Source organism: Hyperolius riggenbachi, chromosome 5, assembly GCF_040937935.1.
Source record: "Hyperolius riggenbachi isolate aHypRig1 chromosome 5, aHypRig1.pri, whole genome shotgun sequence".
NCBI classification, from domain to species: Eukaryota; Metazoa; Chordata; class Amphibia; order Anura; family Hyperoliidae; genus Hyperolius; species Hyperolius riggenbachi.
This window is the reverse complement of record NC_090650.1, coordinates 356,340,219-356,361,503: the sequence shown is the minus strand read 5'-3', so window position 1 is coordinate 356,361,503 and position 21,285 is coordinate 356,340,219. Positions and strand designations below refer to the sequence as shown.

The 21,285-nt window shown below is 43.7% G+C and overlaps 1 protein-coding gene across 1 annotated transcript in view; it reads left to right on the top strand.

Moving 5' to 3' along the window:
• ARFGEF1 (ADP ribosylation factor guanine nucleotide exchange factor 1) overlaps positions 1–21,285 on the top strand; it is a 230,663-nt gene that overhangs the window by 81,979 nt on the left and 127,399 nt on the right. The window contains exons 2-3 of the mRNA XM_068237469.1: positions 13,069–13,099; positions 14,786–14,942. Of these exons, the coding sequence (XP_068093570.1) occupies positions 13,069–13,099; positions 14,786–14,942 (188 nt within the window). The remainder of the gene's footprint in view (positions 1–13,068; positions 13,100–14,785; positions 14,943–21,285) is intronic.

Below are 21,285 nucleotides of genomic sequence, written 5' to 3'. Positions count from 1 at the left end.
GTATCCTAAAGAGGATTCAGCTGCGGGATCGGAGTGCAACCAGTGCAGAGGTTGCTGAGGAATGGCAGCAGGCAGGTGTGAGCGCATCTGCATGCACAGTGAGGCGAAGACTTTTTTAGAAGATTGCCTGGTGTCAAGAAGGGCAGCAAAAAAGCCACTTCTCTCCCAAAAAAAAAATCAGGGACAGATTGATTTTCTGCAGAAAGTATGGTGAATGGACAGCTGAGGACTGGGGCAAAGTCATATTCTCCGATGAAACCCCTTTCCGATTGTTTGGGGCATATGGAAAAAGGCTTGTCAGGAGAAGAAATGATGGTGAGAGCTACCATCAGTCCTGTGTCATGCCAACAGTAAAGCATCCTGAGACCATTTTGCCAAAAAACACAGCCATGAATAAAGAATGGTACCAAACCACCCTCCAACAGCAACTTCTTCCAACAATCCAACAGTAGTTTGGTGAAGAACAATGCATTTTCCAGCACGATGGAGCACCGTGTCATAAGGCAAAAGTGATAACTAAGTGGCTCGGGGACCAAAACGTTGAAATTTTGGGTCCATGGTCTGGAAACTTCCCAGATCTTAATCCCATTGAGAACTTGTGGTCATTCCTCAAGAGGTGGGTGGACATACAAAAACCAACTAATTCTGAGAAATTGAAAGAAGTGATTATTAAAGAATGGGTTGCTATCAGTCAGGATTTGGCCCAGAAGTTGATTGAGAGCATGCCCAGTCGAATTGCAGAGGTCCTGAAAAAGAAGGGCCAACACTGCAAATACTGACTCTTTGCATAAATCTTATGTAATTGTCAATAAAAGCCCTTGAAACGTATGAAGTGCTTATAATTATATTTCAGTACATCACATAAACCACTGAAACAAAGATCTAAAAGCAGTTTAGCAGCAAACTTTGTGAAAACTAATATTTTTTATGGTCTCAAAACTTTTGGCCAGGACTGTACTACTTCCGGGTCGAAATGTCCTGGAGTAGTACGCCTGCCTGTGTCTGCATGCGTCCTTTAGTACGCATACCCTGGCCCGGTGGTGCGCGTCGTTGCAATCAGGGACGCGCACCGCCGAGCGTACTAAAGGACATGGGCAGGCGTACTACTTCTGGACATTGCGACCCGTAAGTAGTACAGTGCCAGAATGCCCATAGAGATTCGCTGGCGAGCTGTTCGCTAACCTCTTTACCCTTGGTACCTTTGCTCTGCTTGCCGACCTCCCCCCAAAATGCCCCCCTTCAGCTTGAAAATTGAACTGCCAACCTTCAAATATTGAGGTCAAGTGATTACTGCCTTGGGGCACTTTTCCACTGGGCAGTGTGATCGCAAGTGCAGTCACGCTGCATTGTGATTGCACAACCTGCAATTTGCGCTCACTGAATTTGTATCATGAAGCCATTGGGAATGAAGCACGATCACACGAAGAATTTCGAACGCCAGCAATTGCATTCTGGGAAAAGCGGGCCAGTGGGAAAGCACCACAGTTTACTTGTAAATCGCAGTGCTGTTGTAATTGGGAAAGCTAGAGCAGAAAGGTGTGGTTGGGGGGGGTTGGTGTAGCTTGTTGGGCGTGAGCTGCTCAGCTTTCACCTTACAAATCGCTTATTGACAGTGTTGAGAGAGCATTGGTTGTTCCTCACGTGTCTTCCTGATAAGTATATGGGGGAAACTGGTTTGGAGGGAGGGGGATGCTATCCTATTTGCTCACCCTCTTAATAACGGGCGCCCAAATAGCCACCCAGATACATGAGGTCATGTCTATTCACACAAGAAAGCTATTTTACTCCTTGGTTGCTATGGAATTATTTGATGCATCTAACTAACAATTTGATAATGAGATTCATAGCCTGTTTATAGCCAAATACTGTTTTGCTAGTGCTGTCATACTTTGTGAATGTTTCTAGCATGCTGTAACTTTTATGCTTGAAAATTAATAAACATGTTTTGAAAAGAAAAGGTAAACAAAACCTACCATATGAAGGAATTAATGACGCCGTGTACATCTGATTTTAAAGCATTTTTTTTATTTTTTACATTTTAATCAAATCCATCTTTGTAGTCGACATAGAATTTTACAAAACCTGGTCTTTATGTGCCCATAGATCTGCCTATACACCGCAGGCCGATTCTTGATAGATTTCAGATGTCTGTGCAATGCAAATTCTCACCTGTCTCACTGCCACTACTTCTGGTCTCCTCCGCCGTCACCCCAGAGTCTGCTATCACACAGAGTGCCACCATGTGGTGGTGTATGGTGGTATATCTAGCAGGGTGTGTGTGTGTGTGTACATTAAGGGCTCATTCACACTATGTGCTGCGCTGTCAGTTTTGACGCAACACACACAGTGTAACCCTCTTCCCCTGAAAATAAGACCTACCCTGAAAATAAGCCCTAGCTGGAATTTTAAGCATGCTTGAAATATAAGCCCTACCCCAAAAATAAGCCCTAGCGGAAGTTAAAGAGGAGGAAGAGGCAGCCAGTAATCGGGGACACAGTGGTGCAGTGCCAATCGGGCACTGATCCTTTCATCCCAGCACACAGCAAGGTTATTAGCTGTGTGCAGGGAAGACAGGGCAGGTGCCTGATCAGTACAGTAGTATACTTTCAAATCCTTGAACATCACAGTACAAAGGAGAACAGAGGCGCCAAAAGGATAAAAGGAAGCTAAATGAGCTTAAAAACCAAATTCTTGGTAAATAGAGGAGGTAGCGGTGAACTTACCACCTCCAAGTAGACACACGACTGTAGTAAAGACAGTCAATATATTTTATATATGAACTACAAATATGCAACGCGTTTCGCAGGTTTGATCCCGCTTCATCAGGCAATAACAACGGAGCAATAGCATATGTGGTCAGTAGAAGAGCCAGGCACCTGGTGCCTGCCTCTGTTCTCCTGCATAATATTGAGTCCACCCTGGGTGGAGGGTTGAACGCCCTTTTTCTCATCTACAGAGAGTGACTTCTTATTCCTGAGTGGGGTCAGGAAAATCTCCCCACCTGCCTTTACAGTGGTTGCCTAATGGTAACCCTGGTTTGTGAGTATTAATATTTACTCTATCTAGTAACCATTTACCAGTACATATTACACTATTGGGGCTCTTGGTGTTCCTTGTTTTTATCACAGTACAAAGGAACAGGAAATGTTCTGCTGAGAGACACTTCCTGATAGAAATATAAGACATCCTCTAAAAATAAGCCCTAGTACATCTTTTAGAGCAAAAATTAATATAAGACACTGTCTTATTTTCAGGGAAAGACTGATTCATATGGCAACATGAAAGTCCATAGACTTCCATGTTACCATTCGCACTACAGGTGTGCGTTCCCATGCGTTACTATGTAACGCATCTAGAAACATTTTAACGCATGGCGCATACGTTTCCCCGATGGGTACAGCTGCCGATGTCTACGCTTTAGCGCACCACAACGTGCATTCTGTGCGACCACTGTGCGTTGGCAGCGCATATACGAAATCGCATTCGTGCATACATTCTGTAGTGTAAAAAGGTAACCAAGCAGCTCAGGGTGACCCAAGCTACTAGGATAATTTGCATATTTAGTAGGTGTGCATTGTGGGTAACCACAAATGTTCATTTATAACTGAATTATTGCAAATTTCCTTCTGTTTTAAGAAGGCAATTACACCATTCTGTAGTGTGAATGAGCCCTTGCTCTCGAGGTAAATCAGTTGTTGCAGTATCTAACACTGTTACTGCCGCATACCCAATCAACAGCAAATAACATTTTTGAGCTTTGTGTATTTCTGTAAAAAAATGATTGTGGATTATTATAGCGTTTTTATTTGGTATTTCCCCAGAGCTGTGCTTTAAGAAAGGGTGAGAGTGTGTGAGAGTGTGTGAGAGTGTGTGAGAGTGTGTGAGAGTGTGTGAGAGTGTGTGAGAGTGTGTGAGAGTGTGTGAGAGTGTGTGAGAGTGTGTGAGAGTGTGTGAGAGTGTGTGAGAGTGTGTGAGAGTGTGTGAGAGTGTGTGAGAGTGTGTGAGAGGGTGTGAGAGGGTGTGAGAGGGTGTGAGAGGGTGTGAGAGGGTGTGAGAGGGTGTGAGAGGGTGTGAGAGGGTGTGAGAGGGTGTGAGAGGGTGTGAGAGGGTGTGAGAGGGTGTGAGAGGGTGTGAGAGGGTGTGAGAGGGTGTGAGAGGGTGTGAGAGGGTGTGAGAGGGTGTGTGAGGGTGTGTGAGGGGAGTGTGTGTGAGGGTGTGTGTGTGATAAACAAGTATTAAACATAGTACATTTCCTTTATCTGAGTGTCAAGGAACCCTGTACAGTGTTCTCCCCAGAATTTTTTTTCAGCCGGGTGGCATGAAAAAGTATCCTGATCTCACTTGGAAGCGCAAACCGCTAGGAGCTGGTGATTTTACCGCGATTAATCACTGTACACTCACAATTTTTGAGCGATTAGCGCTATTTAGCATTCTAATCGTGATTGCTTTAGAATCTCGCTAAAATGCTACTAGGGCTGTGGAGTCGGGCAATTTTGGGTGCCTGGAGTCGGAGTCGTGAAAAAATGCACCGACTCCGACTCCTAATTAATTTGTAACTGTAATTAAAATAGAAAATATGATAAAATGTTCTATTTCTCAGATAATAGTCATTAAAAATAATGTGTATATATACAGTATATATACAGTAATAGCTGTGCTTAGTCCACAAAAAATGAAATAAACCAATCAAAATGAGTTACTTGTGCTGCTTCAATAAAGCAGTCCCCCTATTTTTAAGGTCAGATATACATATCTGATTGTGACTGTATATATGATGTGTACACAGGAATCTCTTATATATACTAAATAACATCTATGCTGTAAGAATAAAGCCTGATGTGTAGCTGTGTCACTAATAGAGATGGTCAATGAGATGGAAATAATTCTGCACTGATGCTGATTTATGCAAATGTATGCACTCCCTTTGCTGATGAAATCAAATAATTTGATATGTTGTTAAAATTTGGTTTGGTGACTACAAATTAAAGGGTACCTGAGACGGATGAAAAGTAAAGTTTTATACATACCTGGGGCTTCCTCCAGCCCCCTTCAGGCTAATCAGTCCCTCGCTGTCCTCCACCACCCGGATCTTCTGCTATGAGTCCTGGTAATTCAGCCAGTCAGCGCTGTCCGGCCGCATGCCGCTCCCACAGCCAGGAACATTCTGCACCTGCGCAATAGTACTGCACAGGTGTAGTATGCTCCTGGCGGCGGAGTGTGTGCATGCGCACTACGCCCGACTGGCTCAAGTACCTCGACTCATAGCAGAAGATCCAGGTGGTGGAGGAGGACAACGAGGGACTGATTATCCTGAAGGCGGCTGGAGGAAGCCCCAGGTATGTATAAAACTTTAATTTCATCTGTCTCAGGTTTACTTTGTTACACAGAAGTACTATACTCTACATATGCACTCCCCACAGAGCTGCAGGGAATCCACTGAGAATGTTGTGCACATTGAACACAGAGGTGTTGTCTGTCACCCATAAACCTTGTTCAGATTGTGCATGAAGAATGTGTAATAGAGGAAGAGTCTCCTCATTCCCCTGCAGAGTACCTGCACATCATTCTTACATGTACCCACACTTACATTGCCTAGGGCCTGATAGATGTTCTTTGTTCCGGTTTGTACCTTTTACAAGTACTCTTACCAAGGACTAGTTTTAGTCTAAAGGGAATAAATATAGTAGTCTACATATCCTTCTCACTTCAGTTGTCTTGTAAAATTCCTAAGCGTTGGCAGTTAAGAGACGAATTTCATGTTACATACTTTTAATCAACAAAATTGTAATATGCAAATTAGAGGAGTCGGAGTCGAGGAGTCGGAGTCGGTGGAATCCTAAACTGAGGAGTCGGAGTCGGTGGATTTTTGGACCGACTCCACAGCCCTGAATGCTACATGTAGCGCATTTGCGATTGCCGCTAATTGCGAATTGCCTGCAATCGGCAGCAATCGCGGCAGTGAGATCACTAAATAGTATTGCGCTAGCGCTTGAAAAAGTCCCTAAATGAATGTGTCATTGAGCAGAGACAATGAAACCGTAAAATCTTAAAGGTAGATTTAAACCTATCTGGGATGGCTTAAAAAATCGTTTTTAGGAGGATAGATACAATTTTTTTTATCTCCTCAATTTATTTACACCTTGGATGTCTTTTAATTTTATCTCGCGCTAGAGACGTTACCTCTCTTATCCTTGTGAGGAATTGAGGTTTGGCATAGCAAATTACATACATTTTTTTCTGGCACAGTGCAGTAGGCACAAATTGCAGGATATGGCCATTGTTATTGATAAAGGACCAGTGAAATACTGGTTAGATGCATCTCAATGTTGAGCTATGGTTTGTTTGAATAAGAAGTTAGAACCTTCCTTTGCTTTTACTGCAGTTTGTGTCACCATTTAGGATTTAGAATTTTCTTCACTACGTCTCCTGACCGGAAGCCTGTACATCTCTTCTTCACTTTTATTTTTTTAATTGTCAACCTCATTCTCTCAGCCTGAACACACTAGGGATCATATTTAAGCCATGAAGATCCCAGGAGGTGAGGTAAAGTCTCTAAGGGCCTATTTCCACTAGTTCTGCATCAGTTTTTTTGCATTCAGGTATTTGTATGTGGCTATTTACTACACACAGATTCTGGATGCAGAAAAACTGACTCCAATGAATGCCTATGAACATGTTAGTGGAAACAGGCCCATAGGCATTCATTGGAGTCAGTTTTTTGCATTCAGAATCTGCGTGTAGTAGAAACAGGCCCTTAATGAGGTCCACAGTGTTCAAAGCTTAAAAAACCTAGGTCATCTTTTGCATGGCGGGATCTGCATGGGCCTGGGTTTCCAAATATGGTAATTTTATGTATGTTTCCTGCTCAGCCTTTTATTTGTACTAGTAACCTAGAATACTTTCAACGCCACAGCCTTTATGGCATTCTCCCAATCTCTGATCACTACTGCCCTCGTCATCTTCACAGCCTGCAGACACTTTCCTATTAGTTTCATCTGTACAGCCTCCAAATGATTCTCCCTCACAGTAATTTTCTCAGCCTCTAAACACTTCTCTCTCACTGTCACTTCCACAGCCTCTAAATGCTTCTCCCTCAGGGTTGCTTCCACAGCCTCTAAATGCTTCTCCCTCAGTCACTTCCACAGCCTCCAAATGCCCCTTCCCGACAGTCACCTCCACAGCCCTTCAATCACTCCTTTCTCACTGTACTCTCCAGTCTCCCAATGCTCCTACCGCAGTCTCCTCCACAACCTCCCAATTTTCCTCACAGTTCTCTTTTCTGGCTCTTGTCCCTCATTCACAGTTATCTCCATAGTCTCCGATCACTTCCCCTCATTGTCATGTTTATTCATTCCTTACTTATAGTATTCTCCCTTGATTCCCCCTCACAGTCCTCCCTACAGCCTCTTATTGCGTTGTCCTTATAGTCCTCTCCACACCCTATGGCTGCTCCTGCCTCACAGTCACCTGCACAGCATACAGTCCTACCTTTCTCACAGTCACTTCCGTGGCCTTCTCTTACCCTTTCCTCCACGTCATTTCTACAACCACCAGTCATTCCTTCCTCTGTCATCTCTGTCAGCCTCCTGGTACTCCCCCCCCCCCCCCCCTCATTCCTACACACACTCTGGTCACTGCCATCACCTTCCATACTTTTTTTCTTCATCACTGTCAAACCCTTTGCACTTTATTTCTGTTTTTACTCACATGAATAATCTAGAACTCTTTGCATTGGTAGGGCTTACTCACGGAGACGCTTGCCCCCCAAATGCTGCCAATAATAATACTGATGTATTTGTCCTTACCTGGCTAACTTCTTTTGATACACATTCATATTTCCCACCTCTCCCATTCCCTGTCCAAACCAGCTGAACATATCCTCCTTATAGGAGTTTAACTTAAACTGCTGTATTCCCACCCCTTGTGCTTCACAGCATGATTCTTCTGCAAAAGCATATTCTTACTGCCCATCACTTTAGTGTGCTTTTCTTTGTCCATTCTGTACGGCGTTCCCTCACTCACCCCTGCATTGTTCTGAGCAATGCTTTCAAGCCTCTGAAATCTCTCCTCTCCACTGAACAAAGCACTCCATGTTACTTCCTGATTCTAAAACTGCCATTACTACAACTGCCTATACTCCCTTGCACTTTCCTATACCTACATCTCGCATTACCTGGGGAAGCCGGGGCAGGTTATCTGCTTATGAGAGAGAATTTCAATAGCATCTATAAGCAAGAAAACAACCAACTACAACCAAGTAACATTAATAGGGATGGTCAATGAGATGCAAATAATTCAGAGTTGATGCAGGATTATTAGGCTAACACGGTACAGAAACTTTTGTACTACTATTCACAGGACAAAGACAGTGAACCGGCCCAATTTATGTACAGTAACTTTTTCATATGTTTTCAGGGCCACTCTAAACAAAATTGCGTGTGTGATCAATGAGAGGCAAATATTTTCGAGTTCATGCAGGATTATGCAATTTTTTTATGCAAATATATGCAGCTTGAAAATGGACCAATCCATTTCAACCTGGTAGGATTTCATTGGTCCATTTTTAAGCTGCATATATTTGCATAATCCTGGACTTGGAAATATTTGCATCCCATTTATCATCTGTGTGTGTACACACACACCTACACACACACACACACACACACACACACACACACACACACACACACACACACACACACACACACACCTACACACACACCTACACACAAACCTACACACACGCACCTGGGGGGAGTAGTCAAGCCAAGAAGTCCACATGTTAGTGGCATGTTAGCCGGGATCACCAATAGCCGCATCTGGTTTGTTTATTCTACTAGTTCACTTTCTTGGAATATTCTACAGTGATGCTGTGATTGATGGTGCAGGCCTGGAGCATTGTGCGGCCCTGTGTTGTTTCACTGCAAAGGTACTTGCTTCAAGCTTCTGCATAAATTCTTCATGCTTGCCTAAAGGGACAGAGCTGTCGCTTTTAAAAGAATAGCCTGTGCATTCTCTCCCTTGAATGACTTGATGCTGCTTTTTCATTTACCGTAGTTGCTGAGCAACCAGGAAAGCTGCTCTTTATTGCTTTACAGCCAGGTGCCTGGGAAGTGGGCCCGTCATGGCGTGGCCAGTCCTGGATCACAGGAGGGCCAGTCTTCTCTTTTACCATTCCATTTCTGCAAACCACACATTTATCTATTTCAGCGGTTTCAGCGTGTAATTGAGGCGCTAATAGACGACACCGTTTTCTCAGCGAATACCTACGCCTCTGATTTGCAGCCGCATCTCCTGGGATAACCTGCAGTACAGAGACTCCAGCTCCGGAGGCAGCCCAATATTCTAACTAATGAGTCAAAACCAAGCAGACCTTTATTCAGAGCGCTGGTCCCTTGTGCATATGCTGGGAAATGGCACGAATATCAAGTGAGCATGACCAAGCCTATGCTGCTTTTCCTTGTATTAATTCACTGTGACAGCACTGCTATGTTGTGCGATGCACTGGTGTGTAGTAATTGCAAATCTAAAGATAGCATTCACAGATGAGCATACAAAATATTATACCAGCAAGTCAGAATTAATATGCACTGGAGTGATGTCATCTAACCAGGTCACAAGCTTTCTTTTTATCTATATATCTCTCTTCTCTGGATGGGGAAATTTCACATAAGGGGCATCTAATCCCAATGTAGTCCTAGTTTTCCTCTTGTAATTTACATGAAGGTGTTGTAGGGATGGCATGAGAGAAAATGCCACTTCCCTCTGTACTGCTAAGTCTGCTGGCCTATTTTCTGTGGGCTTACTTATAAACCAAGACCTTGGAGAGCCAATATTTTTACATTGCTTTGCTTCCATCTGTTGCTAGGTAGTTTGAATTTTAAAATATACCTGTCACAGGTGCCTTAGTGGTCAGACCGCAAATTGCCTTCCAATCGGTTTCAGCACACAGACCATGCAAGCTGTGGGCGTGATCTTTGCGCAGAAACCGACGGAAATTTGGGTAGCAGCCCGACCAGAAGGGAGCCTGTGAGGTACGGTAATTACAACTTTACACACTATTTCAGGGTATCTGCCACCACCACTGGTATGGGCCAGTGGACCTGACTGACTGACTGACTGGTCCTGCAAATAAAAACGGTTAAAACGCGCTGTATTCTGTCTAGCTAACAACAATACAATAGTAGCGTCTCTCCAGAAGTTTGGTTCAGTTTGTGCGGCTGAGAAGGAGGGTAGCGGAACAGTGAATGACTTTGATAAAGTCTTTATTCACGGGCAATATAAATAATTAATATATACAGACAATTATTAAAATCAACAATTATTGAAACATTAATAGCCAGCATGAAAAATAAAAGAAAGGGAGAAAAAAATACTTAGTTTCATGGAAAGATGTCCTTTTGTGGGAAGAATCATAAAGTCCTTGGTACAGTCCTTTGTTTCAGCTCAATGTAAAATCCAAGCAAAATGGCCACCACTTGTTCGGTGCGGTGGCCGCACGTTCATGAAGGTGGAAAATGGAGGAATGAGGGAAGAGCCCCTCGCAGATGCTTTTGATGAAGCTGGTTTGGGGGTGTGGCAATGCCGGCCCCCTCTGAATTACCCACCAATGACAGTTCCTTCCCTCTGAGAGATTTTGGGTTTAAACTTATAAAATGCCGTAACTCACAAACGATACAAGTCATATTTAGGTGGATAACAGATTCATACTTGTCGGAAAATACAGATTAATATGACATCAGACATGGCTAGTGCAGCGGACCCAGTTCTGGAGAAGGGTCATACCTCAATAACCGGACGGGCTATCGCGATGAATTTCATATCAGTCTGACGGCCATATTTTACCGAATAAGACTATATGAATTTCATAGCTGTGCGATGTACAGTTGCCATATAATCGACAAGAAACCATACATCGTATGCATTCAGATGGCCCGTGGTCGGTGCCGGATAGTCTGGATGACATCAGGTTTTGAATAGACTTCCTGCTGGGAGTAGCTTCCTTGCTCTCCCTGTACCAAAAAGCCTTTTGGTTTGTTAATTAACATCCGAGTGTGAAATTATCTTGGTCAAACTGAGTTTGACACCTCTGGCTAAATTAGCAAGTCACAGGGCCAGTTTCCATGAAAAGACTCTAACTAACTCCTATGAAGACAGCAGAGACCCCCCAGGCTGGACTGCCTGGTATCCACAGACATAAGATTCTGATTTGGCAGCGCAACAACAATCGAGGCAGGAAACAGATTGCAGTTGCGTTTTCTGGGCTGACGGCTCGTCCGTCACAATACCGTATTTGATTTTGAAAATTAAGTTGCAGCCATTATAACTAAGGTATACAGATCAGTTCAGGTCTGCTTACTAGACACAACAACATCTGATATCACCAGAGGACTACACATTAGATTCCAACTAACCATCATGGCTCCTGATCATGTGACCCAGCCATGGCTAAGATGTACACACTTAAGGATTTCCTCAACCCAAACAAACAATTGTGATTGTCTTGGCTCATAATATAGCACTGGGCATGCATGCGCAGCAGAACATTTGTACTCCCATCCTGTACTCTCTCCTTTTTTGGGTCCCAATACCAACTATTCTTAGCAAAGAACAGAATCCTGAATACAAATGTATACTAGCAGAGAACAGGTATTTTGGTGTTGTCTATGCACAGGGTCCTAGCTTTCCCACATTGTGTATTGCACCAAGCAGTATGGTAGCATAACGCTATCTACTATGCTACCTTGCCGCAATGGTTGGTAAACTCCAAGGACAACTGTAACGAGAGGGATATGGAGGATGCCATATTTATTTCCTTTTAAGCATATTTATTCCTTTTAACCTGCTATCCTGCTGATCCTTTGCCTCTAATACTTTCAGACGTTGACCCTGAATAAGCATGCAGCAAATCAGGTGTTTCTGACATTATTGCCAGATATGACAAGATTAGCTGCATGCTTGTTTCTGGTGTGATTCAGACACTACAGCAGCCAAATAGACAGCAGGGGTGCCAGGGCACTGGTATTGTTTAAAAGGAAACAAATATGGCAGCCTCCATATTCTTCTCACTTCAGTTGTCTTTTAAGTGACCTGGCCAAGTAGATTACTATATCAGAAGTTAACTACAGCAGTGTTCTCCCCAGATATTGTTTCCAGCCGGGTGGCATGTAAAAGTAGCCGGGTGGGGCGAGGTGAGAAAATGCTGGACCGGCGCTTCTCTGCACAACTCTGCTTAATGCTGGATACACACGGTGCGTTCCCGCACTCGATGCGCCACTTGATTTGCGTCGACTCGATTATTTCCAACATGTCCGATTCGCGTTTCGATGGATCGTTAGGTCGATTTGGCATACTTTACATGTAAATCGACCTAACAATCATCGAAATGCGCTCGGAAATGCTCGGAAATAATCGAGCGGCCGGAAATCGAGCGGCGCATCGAGTGCGGGAACGCACCGTGTGTATCCAGCATTAAGCATAGGATTAGGTGAGCCAAAAACAGCCGGGTGCTCACCAAAACTAGCCGGGTGTAGCACCCGGCTAAAAGAGCCTGGGGAGAACACTGTACAGTATATCAGATTTGGTCCTATATTTGTTCATGCAGGCGCATGTTCAGGATCTGGGGACTAAACTTGGTGTAATCTAAGGGTTACTATATCAGAGCTTACTATAACCAGATTCTACTGTATTTGCTTTTCATCACCTGATAAGATTGTTTTTGATTGTTTGGGTGATGGTCTTCCATTTGTGGAGGTGTTCACTGACACAGGTAACTTCTTCAGCAGCGTGAGGAGATGGGAATTTGGCTAGCTGCTATATAGTTCACAGAGAGACATCTTTTGCGTGTCTAGTCTCTATAGTCCACTCCCCCCTCAAATAATGTGAGGATGTGCTGCTTGGCAGGGAGTTAACCAGCATGTCAGTACAGCAGTTGATAAATTGTCACTAAAAGTGATTGAGGGGTGAATGTTTTCGTAGACTGGCGTGCGTGCGTGTTTTATCTTGAATTTAAAGGCTATGAATAGGTGTAATAATTTTCTAATCATTTCAATTTTCTTTTTCTTATAGAGGAAATAAAAGCGGAAACAGATAAACAAAGGTATGTGCCGCAATGTATATATGTATTCTGGAGTATCATATGCATGTTCTGCATGTGTTGTGATTTGTGTATACTCAGCAATACCAGCAATAAGCAACCTTATGGTGGCCATACACTATACAATAAAAACGTTAGATTTTCCCATTTATTCGATCTAAATGATGAATGAAAGTTGAAAATATTTTTTTTTTCGATCAAGAAATTCGAACGATTATCCCGTTTTTTTTCAAGAAAAATCTGATCGGACGTGCTGGAAAAATCTTTATATTCGATCTAACGGAATAATCGAACTAAATTATTTAATCGAAAAAAAATGTAAAATTGTACCATGTATGGCCACCATTACGTTTCTTCATGGGGGAATGCCTTAAATATAAAGTTATCCTTTTAAGTCAAACTCTGTATGAAACATAAACAAGCTTTGTTGTCACCACAGCATGGATAACCCCTAGTTAGATAAAGCAACCCTGTTGTAGATCTGTGCATAAGGATCTACTGTTAAGCCTTGCCCACACAGTAGATCAGGGGTGGCAATGCTTTTTGACGTGGGGGGTGGATAGATTCTTTAATTTGTCAGAGGAGCTGGACCCAGTGCAGATGGATGGAGTGCATCCCTCCCACATTGTACCTGGCCCAGCCCAGTATAGGTTGCAGATCTGCCCCGGGTATTTAGGTTACCCCTTTCAATACAGGTAGGAGCTTCCAGTATTAGGTTCCCCCTCTTAACACCCCCTCACCCTTGCAGAGCTAGGTACTAGGAAACTGTGCTGCTGCATTTCTGCCGACGTTGGAGTTGTCACTGTGTCAGGGTGTGGACAGATCACCAGAGATGAAAATTCTGCAGCACGCAAGTCACCTGTGTAGTAGAGCAGACCCGATAAGGCTCAGCTATTTCTGCCTTAGCCCATTGGGGAGCCTCTACTGCACCTGCGCTGCCACCGTGGGACGGATGAGGATGGTTGAAACATCATTAGGCTCCAAAAGGCTTCCCCCTAGCCGAGGTAAGTACCACACAGGGGACTTTCTTCCGTTACAGGGTCTCTTTAAAATCCTTTTAATCTTGAGCTGTTGGAAGTTACATTTTTAGCAGTTGTTGTTTATGCCCGATATTGTTATCTTCTCTGTGGGTAAGAGTGGTACAGCAGGTTTCATGTTATGTAAAGTGATTTAGCCTGGAATACACTGGCAAATAAGCAAAGTAAATAATCTTCCATTATTGTTTCACACCAGGGGTATCAAGCACAGAGCTTTCTGGTTTATTACCCTAAATTTCAGGTTCATGTTTAACGGCGTTTCATCCTGATTAGACCTCCTAAAACCATTTTGCGTTACTAATCTCTGACTTATATTGAAATGACTTTCCTAATGAATCCAACATCTATCCGCTCATTGGAAGAAATGCGATAATGTTTTTGTAAATGGCTTTCTGCGTTTAAGTAATAATAGCGTGATCCAATGTTTGTTTAAACAGAGGTAAAAATTACCCTCTTTTCCTGGAGTGTTATTTTCCTAATAACGTATTTATCATAATTTGTACATGTAAGGTAACAAGCCTAATAGAATAAGCAGATGGTATTTGCCTGAACTGTGGATTGTATAAATAGAGGTGGATAAGTGTGGCGGCGCACAGCCGGATTATGTGCGCTGCATTTTAATTGGCCCTGTGTTTTGTGTGTCTCCTCTCAGTCCTCCCCAAGGAGATGTGAAGGCTGGTTCCAGCACCCTGCCACCCGTCAAATCAAAGGCCACCTTTATTGAAGCCGACAAGTACTTTCTACCGTTTGAGCTTGCGTGCCAGTCTAAATGCCCCCGCATCGTGAGCACATCCCTGGACTGTTTGCAGGTTTGTCTTACTGGTTTTTTTTTATTTCCTCTGAACCTTCTAATTAGTTTCTATATATGAAACATTAAACGCATCTTTTATCTTTTTTTGTGTTTATTGCAATAAAAATGTAACTCTAGTCACTGAAAAGCCTTCATACAACTTTCAGTGTGGCCAGGCCGAAATCTAGAAGCCTGCTATTAACCCTTTAGCAGCCAATTTATTTAGCAGCTTGCAAGTGCTCCAGGCCAATTTATTTTAACACTTTCTTTATTTCTTATTTGTTACAATTCCTTGCTTCTAATTAGTCTTGCTGTAATGTGTATTTATGGCCACTTATCACTAGGGGGCAGTGTGAGACAATAGAGGATTTCTGCTTTGTTTCTATATTTTCTGGTAGTAGAGAGAGATCAAAGCATTCCAAGAATTTACAGCACGATGAGTTCTGCTGATTTGAGGTCAAAGCAGTGCACTGATCTCAAACGAGATAACTCTATTGAAGTTGCTAATGGGTAAATATCGTTTTTTAATTTTCATTACAAGACATGCCTGAGGATATGCAAATCGAACAATTGGGCAAGCACCATCACTGATTAAATATAACCGGGTAGCTATAAATCATATAAATATACAAATAATGTGTGCAGAAAGGATCAGAGAATGCCTAATGTCAAAACTAAAGAAGGAAAATTGATCCCATGGACTGCACCACATCCAATAAAATCTCACAAAATAGCCTTATATTGATATATTGCATAAACAAAGTTAAAGCATCATTAAAAACAATTAGGCAAGGGTGGAAAAAAAAAGCATCATAATACAAGTGTATGAATCTAATGCTACATACACACTTGAGATAAGTCTTTGGCAAAGGCAAGACCAATTTTACCCCATTCCATGTAGTATGAGAGCCATACTCTACACAGTCTATTCTATGGAGCTGAACTCCCCATCAGATAAAATCTTTGCAAGATGCTGGACACACACAGATATGCTGTACACATTCGAAAAATCAGTACAGGTAGTCCTCGGTTAACGAACGAGATAGGGACTGTAGTCTCGTTCTTAACCATGAATCCGTCCTTAAGTCGAGACTGCGCTGATATAAATTTTTTTAAGTACACTTACATTGCTCTAAAGAGGCCATGTGTGTGTGGGGAGGTGAGCAGATACATACCGCACACCTCCCGTGCCCTGGTGTCACCCTCTGCCATTGCAAACCACAGATCCCCAGCATCCCCCAGCCGTGACTGCTCCTCTCCCATGTCGTTCCCTCCCTCTGCAGCCAGTACTGAGCCTGATGCCATGCCCTCCCCACTCCCTTGGCAATCTCAACCCGTGGAGTGATTACCCCCCTTCCCTGACTTCTCAATCCTCTCCTACTGGTTCCTCTCCCTCCCTCCCTATGCAGCCATAGCGGACGGGCAGCTGGTGCTGATACTCACAGTACCCCTCGTCCGCGCAGATGCCATCATCAGATCCGATCCTCACTGTGTACAGTATCGGGGTGCCGCTTGATGACTTTATCAAGCGGCACCCTGATACTGTACACAGTGAGGATCGGATCTGATGATGGCATCTGCGCGGACGAGAGGCACTGTGAGTATCAGCACCAGCTGCCCGTCCGCTATGGCTGCATAGGGAGGGAGGGAGAGGAGAGGAACCAGAAAGAGAGGGTCGAGAAGTCAGGGAAGGGGGGTAATCACTCCACGGGTTGAGATTGCCAAGGGAGTGGGGAGGGCATGGCATCAGGCTCAGCACTGGCTGCAGAGGGAGGGAACGACATGGGAGAGACATAGTGCAGTAGAGACTCTCCTGAGCGGCATGCCCGTCGTGGTGACGTTATCGACGGGGCGGAGCTATCGGCGGGGCGTTCGTAAAGCGGGCGTACATAACCCGAGGACTACCTGTATCTGCAAAAGATCTCTTCCTGCAAAAGATCCATTCCTGCAAAATGCATTCATAGTCTGATATCTGCAGATCCTCATACAAACCTTGTTTAACAGACTTCATCTGCATATCTGGCAATCATCTGCAGATCTGAAAATCCATCCTGGTGGATCTGATCTGCAGATGATTGTCTGTTAAACAAGGTGTGTATGATGATCTGCAGATATCATAGACTATGAATGCATTTTGCAGGAATGGCTATTTTGCAGGAGGAGATCTTTTGCAGATAATGATCTTTTGAATGTGTACGGGCATCTTTGTGTGCAGCATCTTGCAAAGATTTTATCTGATGGGGAGTTCAGCTCCATAGAAGAGACTGTGTAGGTATGGCTCTCATACTACATGGAATGGGGTAAACTTGGTCTGTGATCTTGCCTTTTCCAAAGACTTTTATCTCAAGTGTGTATGAAGCATAACGCGCTCAAATCACACCAATGATAAAGATTAGGCTTACTGACTCAGGGGTAGAGCACGAAGGTGCCTGTGCAATAAATATCAATCAATGAATAAAAGATCAATAAATAAACTGATCTGCAAAATAAAGTGCTAGTAGTGCCTTTGCACTTGAATACAAGAATAGAGTGCTAATGTCTGATAATTGCTAAATTATCTAAAGTGAGCCAGCAAAGTAAAGGGGCTGAGTAAATTAGAGTGCCCAGGGAAGGAAAATGAAAGTGAAAATGAAGAAAGACCTATGTACCAATGAAAGGCTCCACGACGTGAGTGAACAGGGTGAAAGAGGAGGGCAACTGCTATAGAGACAAAGTGTACAGTGATAAAGAGGCTCTTGCTGGATGAGAAGAGGGAGAAAGTGAGCGCCACCAGCACCAGACGCCTGAGGATAGAATGACATTTTTGTACTTAAAAAATGCAATAAAAGTTGGGGTCGGATTTTTGCCAAGCCAGAAAGATTGTCCACCAAGTTTATATCTGCCTCTCCATTGTCCACCAAGTTTATATCTGCCTCTCCAATGTCCACCATGATTATATCTGCCTCTCTAATATCCACCAAGTTTATATCTGCCTCTCCATTGTCCACCAAGTTTATATCTGCCTCTCCAATGTCCACCATGATTATATCTGCCTCTCTAATATCCACCAAGTTTATATCTGCCTCTCCAATGTCCACCAAGTTTATATCTGCCTCTCCAATGTCCACCAAGATTATATCTGCCTCTCCATTGTCCACCAAGTTTATATCTGCCTCTCCATTGTCCACCAAGTTTATATCTGCCTCTCCAATGTCCACCATGATTATATCTGCCTCTCCATTGTCCACCAAGTTTATATCTGCCTCTCCATTGTCCACCAAGTTTATATCTGCCTCTCCAATGTCCACCATGATTATATCTGCCTCTCCATTGTCCACCAAGTTTATATCTGCCTCTCCATTGTCCACCAAGTTTATATCTGCCTCTCCATTGTCCACCAAGTTTATATCTGCCTCTCCATTGTCCACCAAGTTTATATCTGCCTCTCCATTGTCCACCAAGTTTATATCTGCCTCTCCAATGTCCACCAAGATTATATCTGCCTCTCCATTGTCCACCAAGTTTATATCTGCCTCTCCATTGTCCACCAAGTTTATATCTGCCTCTCCAATGTCCACCATGATTATATCTGCCTCTCCATTGTCCACCAAGTTTATATCTGCCTCTCCATTGCCCACCAAGTTTATATCTGCCTCTCCATTGTCCACCAAGTTTATATCTGCCTCTCCATTGTCCACCAAGTTTATATCTGCCTCTCCAATGTCCACCAAGTTTATATCTGCCTCTCCATTGTCCACCAAGTTTATATCTGCCTCTCCAATGTCCACCAAGATTATATCTGCCTCTCCAATGTCCACCAAGATTATATCTGCCTCTCCTTTGTCCACCAAGTTTATATCTGCCTCTCCAATGTCCACCAAGTTTATATCTGCCTCTCCAATGTCCACCAAGATTATATCTGCCTCTCCATTGTCCACCAAGTTTATATCTGCCTCTCCAATGTCCACCAAGTTTATATCTGCCTCTCCATTGTCCAACAAGATTATATCTGCCTCTCCATTGTCCAACAAGATTATATCTGCCTCTCCATTGTCCAACAAGATTATATCTGCCTCTCCAGGCACAGCAGCCACCCTCACCTCTTCACTCTAGCTTCTGACAAATCGGGGACCCCCTTTCACCCCTGTATCTCAATGGTGGGCATGTGACAGAGGTTCCTGGGGATCTTGCAGAGAGGTAGAAGTGTGATGTGAGGACACTGTAGTTATAACTTATGCCTGATACACACAAAGCAGTTTCCCGTCAGACAAGTCAAATAGATAATTTCTGATATGTCCAATCTACTACGAATCGAGAACGGAATCGATTTTCAAGTCAGTACTGTACAAATTGACCCTGTCTTGGGAGCATATAGGACATGTCGTGAATTGTCGATTAAACCCATCAATCTGATGGGAAATTGCTTTGTGTGTACCAGGCATTCTGAACACACTTCTAATTTGCGCTCTGTACCCCCATATGCTTTCTACATAAACTATATATAGTAGGCTCGTGGGGGGACCTAAGGAGATCTCAGGGGCTGGCTAACCAACAGATTTTAGGCCTGGGACTCACGATTGCAAAACACTTTAAAACACACCAGCGGTTTTCAAAATGATTGTGCTTCTTTAAAGTGGAGTCATTTCAGTGAAAGCGATTTTGGGCCTTGCTTTTCCTTATGGTATTGCTCCAGCAAATTGCACTCGCTCCTGTGGAATCAGGGCCATTCACTTTCAGCAGTGAATCACTCTTGGGATCGCTGTTGACTTCTATAAAGCATTAATCTCTGCTGAAAGAGCTCTGGTGGGTTCCAGGCCTGACTGTTTAGGGGGTGTTTAATGTCAAAGTGCGTGCATGTATTCTGGCTTATCCATGAGACTGTAACGTAGGTCCTGTAATTCTGTGAAAACTGATGTTAAAGAAACTTGTGTTATGCTTCCTGGCAATAACTGTTATTGCCGTGAATGAGCATTGTAATCAATTGCATCATTGTCTCATCCTAACGTCGTTTCTGGTTGTGTGTGCATTACTCTTCTGTGAAGAGATCTGATCTTAGTATTGCCTCTCTTGATGCATTAAAGATAATCTGTACTCTAAAAATCTTACAATAAAAAGCATACCATTCTATTTATTATGTTCTCCTGGCCCCCTCTGTGCTGTTTCTGCCACTCCCTGCTGCAATCCTGGCTTGTAATTGCCAGTTTTAGGCAGTGTTTACAAACAAAAGACATGGCTGCTAACCAGCTTGTGATGGGCTCAGATAAGCTCAGTCTGTGACTCCTACAAAGCCTGCAGGGGGCGTGGAGAAGGTTTGTATAGCTCTCCCTATCACAAGCAGAGCAGCACATTCTTGCCTGAGCCCACAAAGCTGACAAAGGAAAGATTAGATTAGATAACAGAGATATTACAGCGACTGCAACTAGGAAAGGCTGCAATAAGAGACCACATTAGAACAGATATAGGAACTTATAGGATAGAAGAAATAAGGCTGAACATTGTGAGTCTCTTTAAGCACAACACATACAAGTGAACTGACACAACAGATGGTGGAGGGAAGTATACCACATAAAGGTAGCCATACACTGGCCAATTTGCCATCAGATCGACCAACAGATAGATCCCTCTCTGATCGAATCTGATCAGAGAGTGATCGTATGGCTGCCTTTACTGTAAACAGATTGTGAATCGATTTCAGCATGAAACCGATCACAATCGATGAAGCTGTTGTTGTTGCCGCCGCCCCCTCCCCACCCTCCCCTGCATACATTACCTGCTCCGGCCAGCGCGACTCCCCCGGACTCCGCTGTCTTTTCCGTGCTGGTCTCCGGGTCCGGCTGGCTTCACTGAACTTCCTGCCGGGGGAAGTCTAAACAGTAGAGGGCACTTTACTGTTTAAACTTCCTGCCGGGACAGAAAGTTCAGTGAAGCCAAGCCAGCCGGAGCCCAGCGCGGAGAAGACCGCGGAGACCGGGGGAGTCGCGCCGGCCGGAGCAGGTAATGTATTGCCGCTAGCGTCGGTTGTCGGGCATTCGAACGCCGCTATCGACGCACTCCCGACCCGCCGGCAATCAAGCAAAATCTTCCACACGGACGGATCGACAGGAACGATTGATTTTGGACAAAAATCGTTCGTTCTGTCAACGTTTGCGCAACAATTTCACAGCAGATTCGATCACTGTGATCGAATCTGCTGTATATCGGCGGGAAAATCGTTAGGTGTATAGGCCCCTTAAAGGAATACTATCGATTCACATATTTTTTTCAATTGACACAGGAATTGTTTGGGAAGTGCTGTTAAGTACTGGTGTATACATTTTAGTAGCAACTTCTTTGTTTACTGTTAGCAAAATACATACAAGGTTTACTGACGCCAAAACTGACGG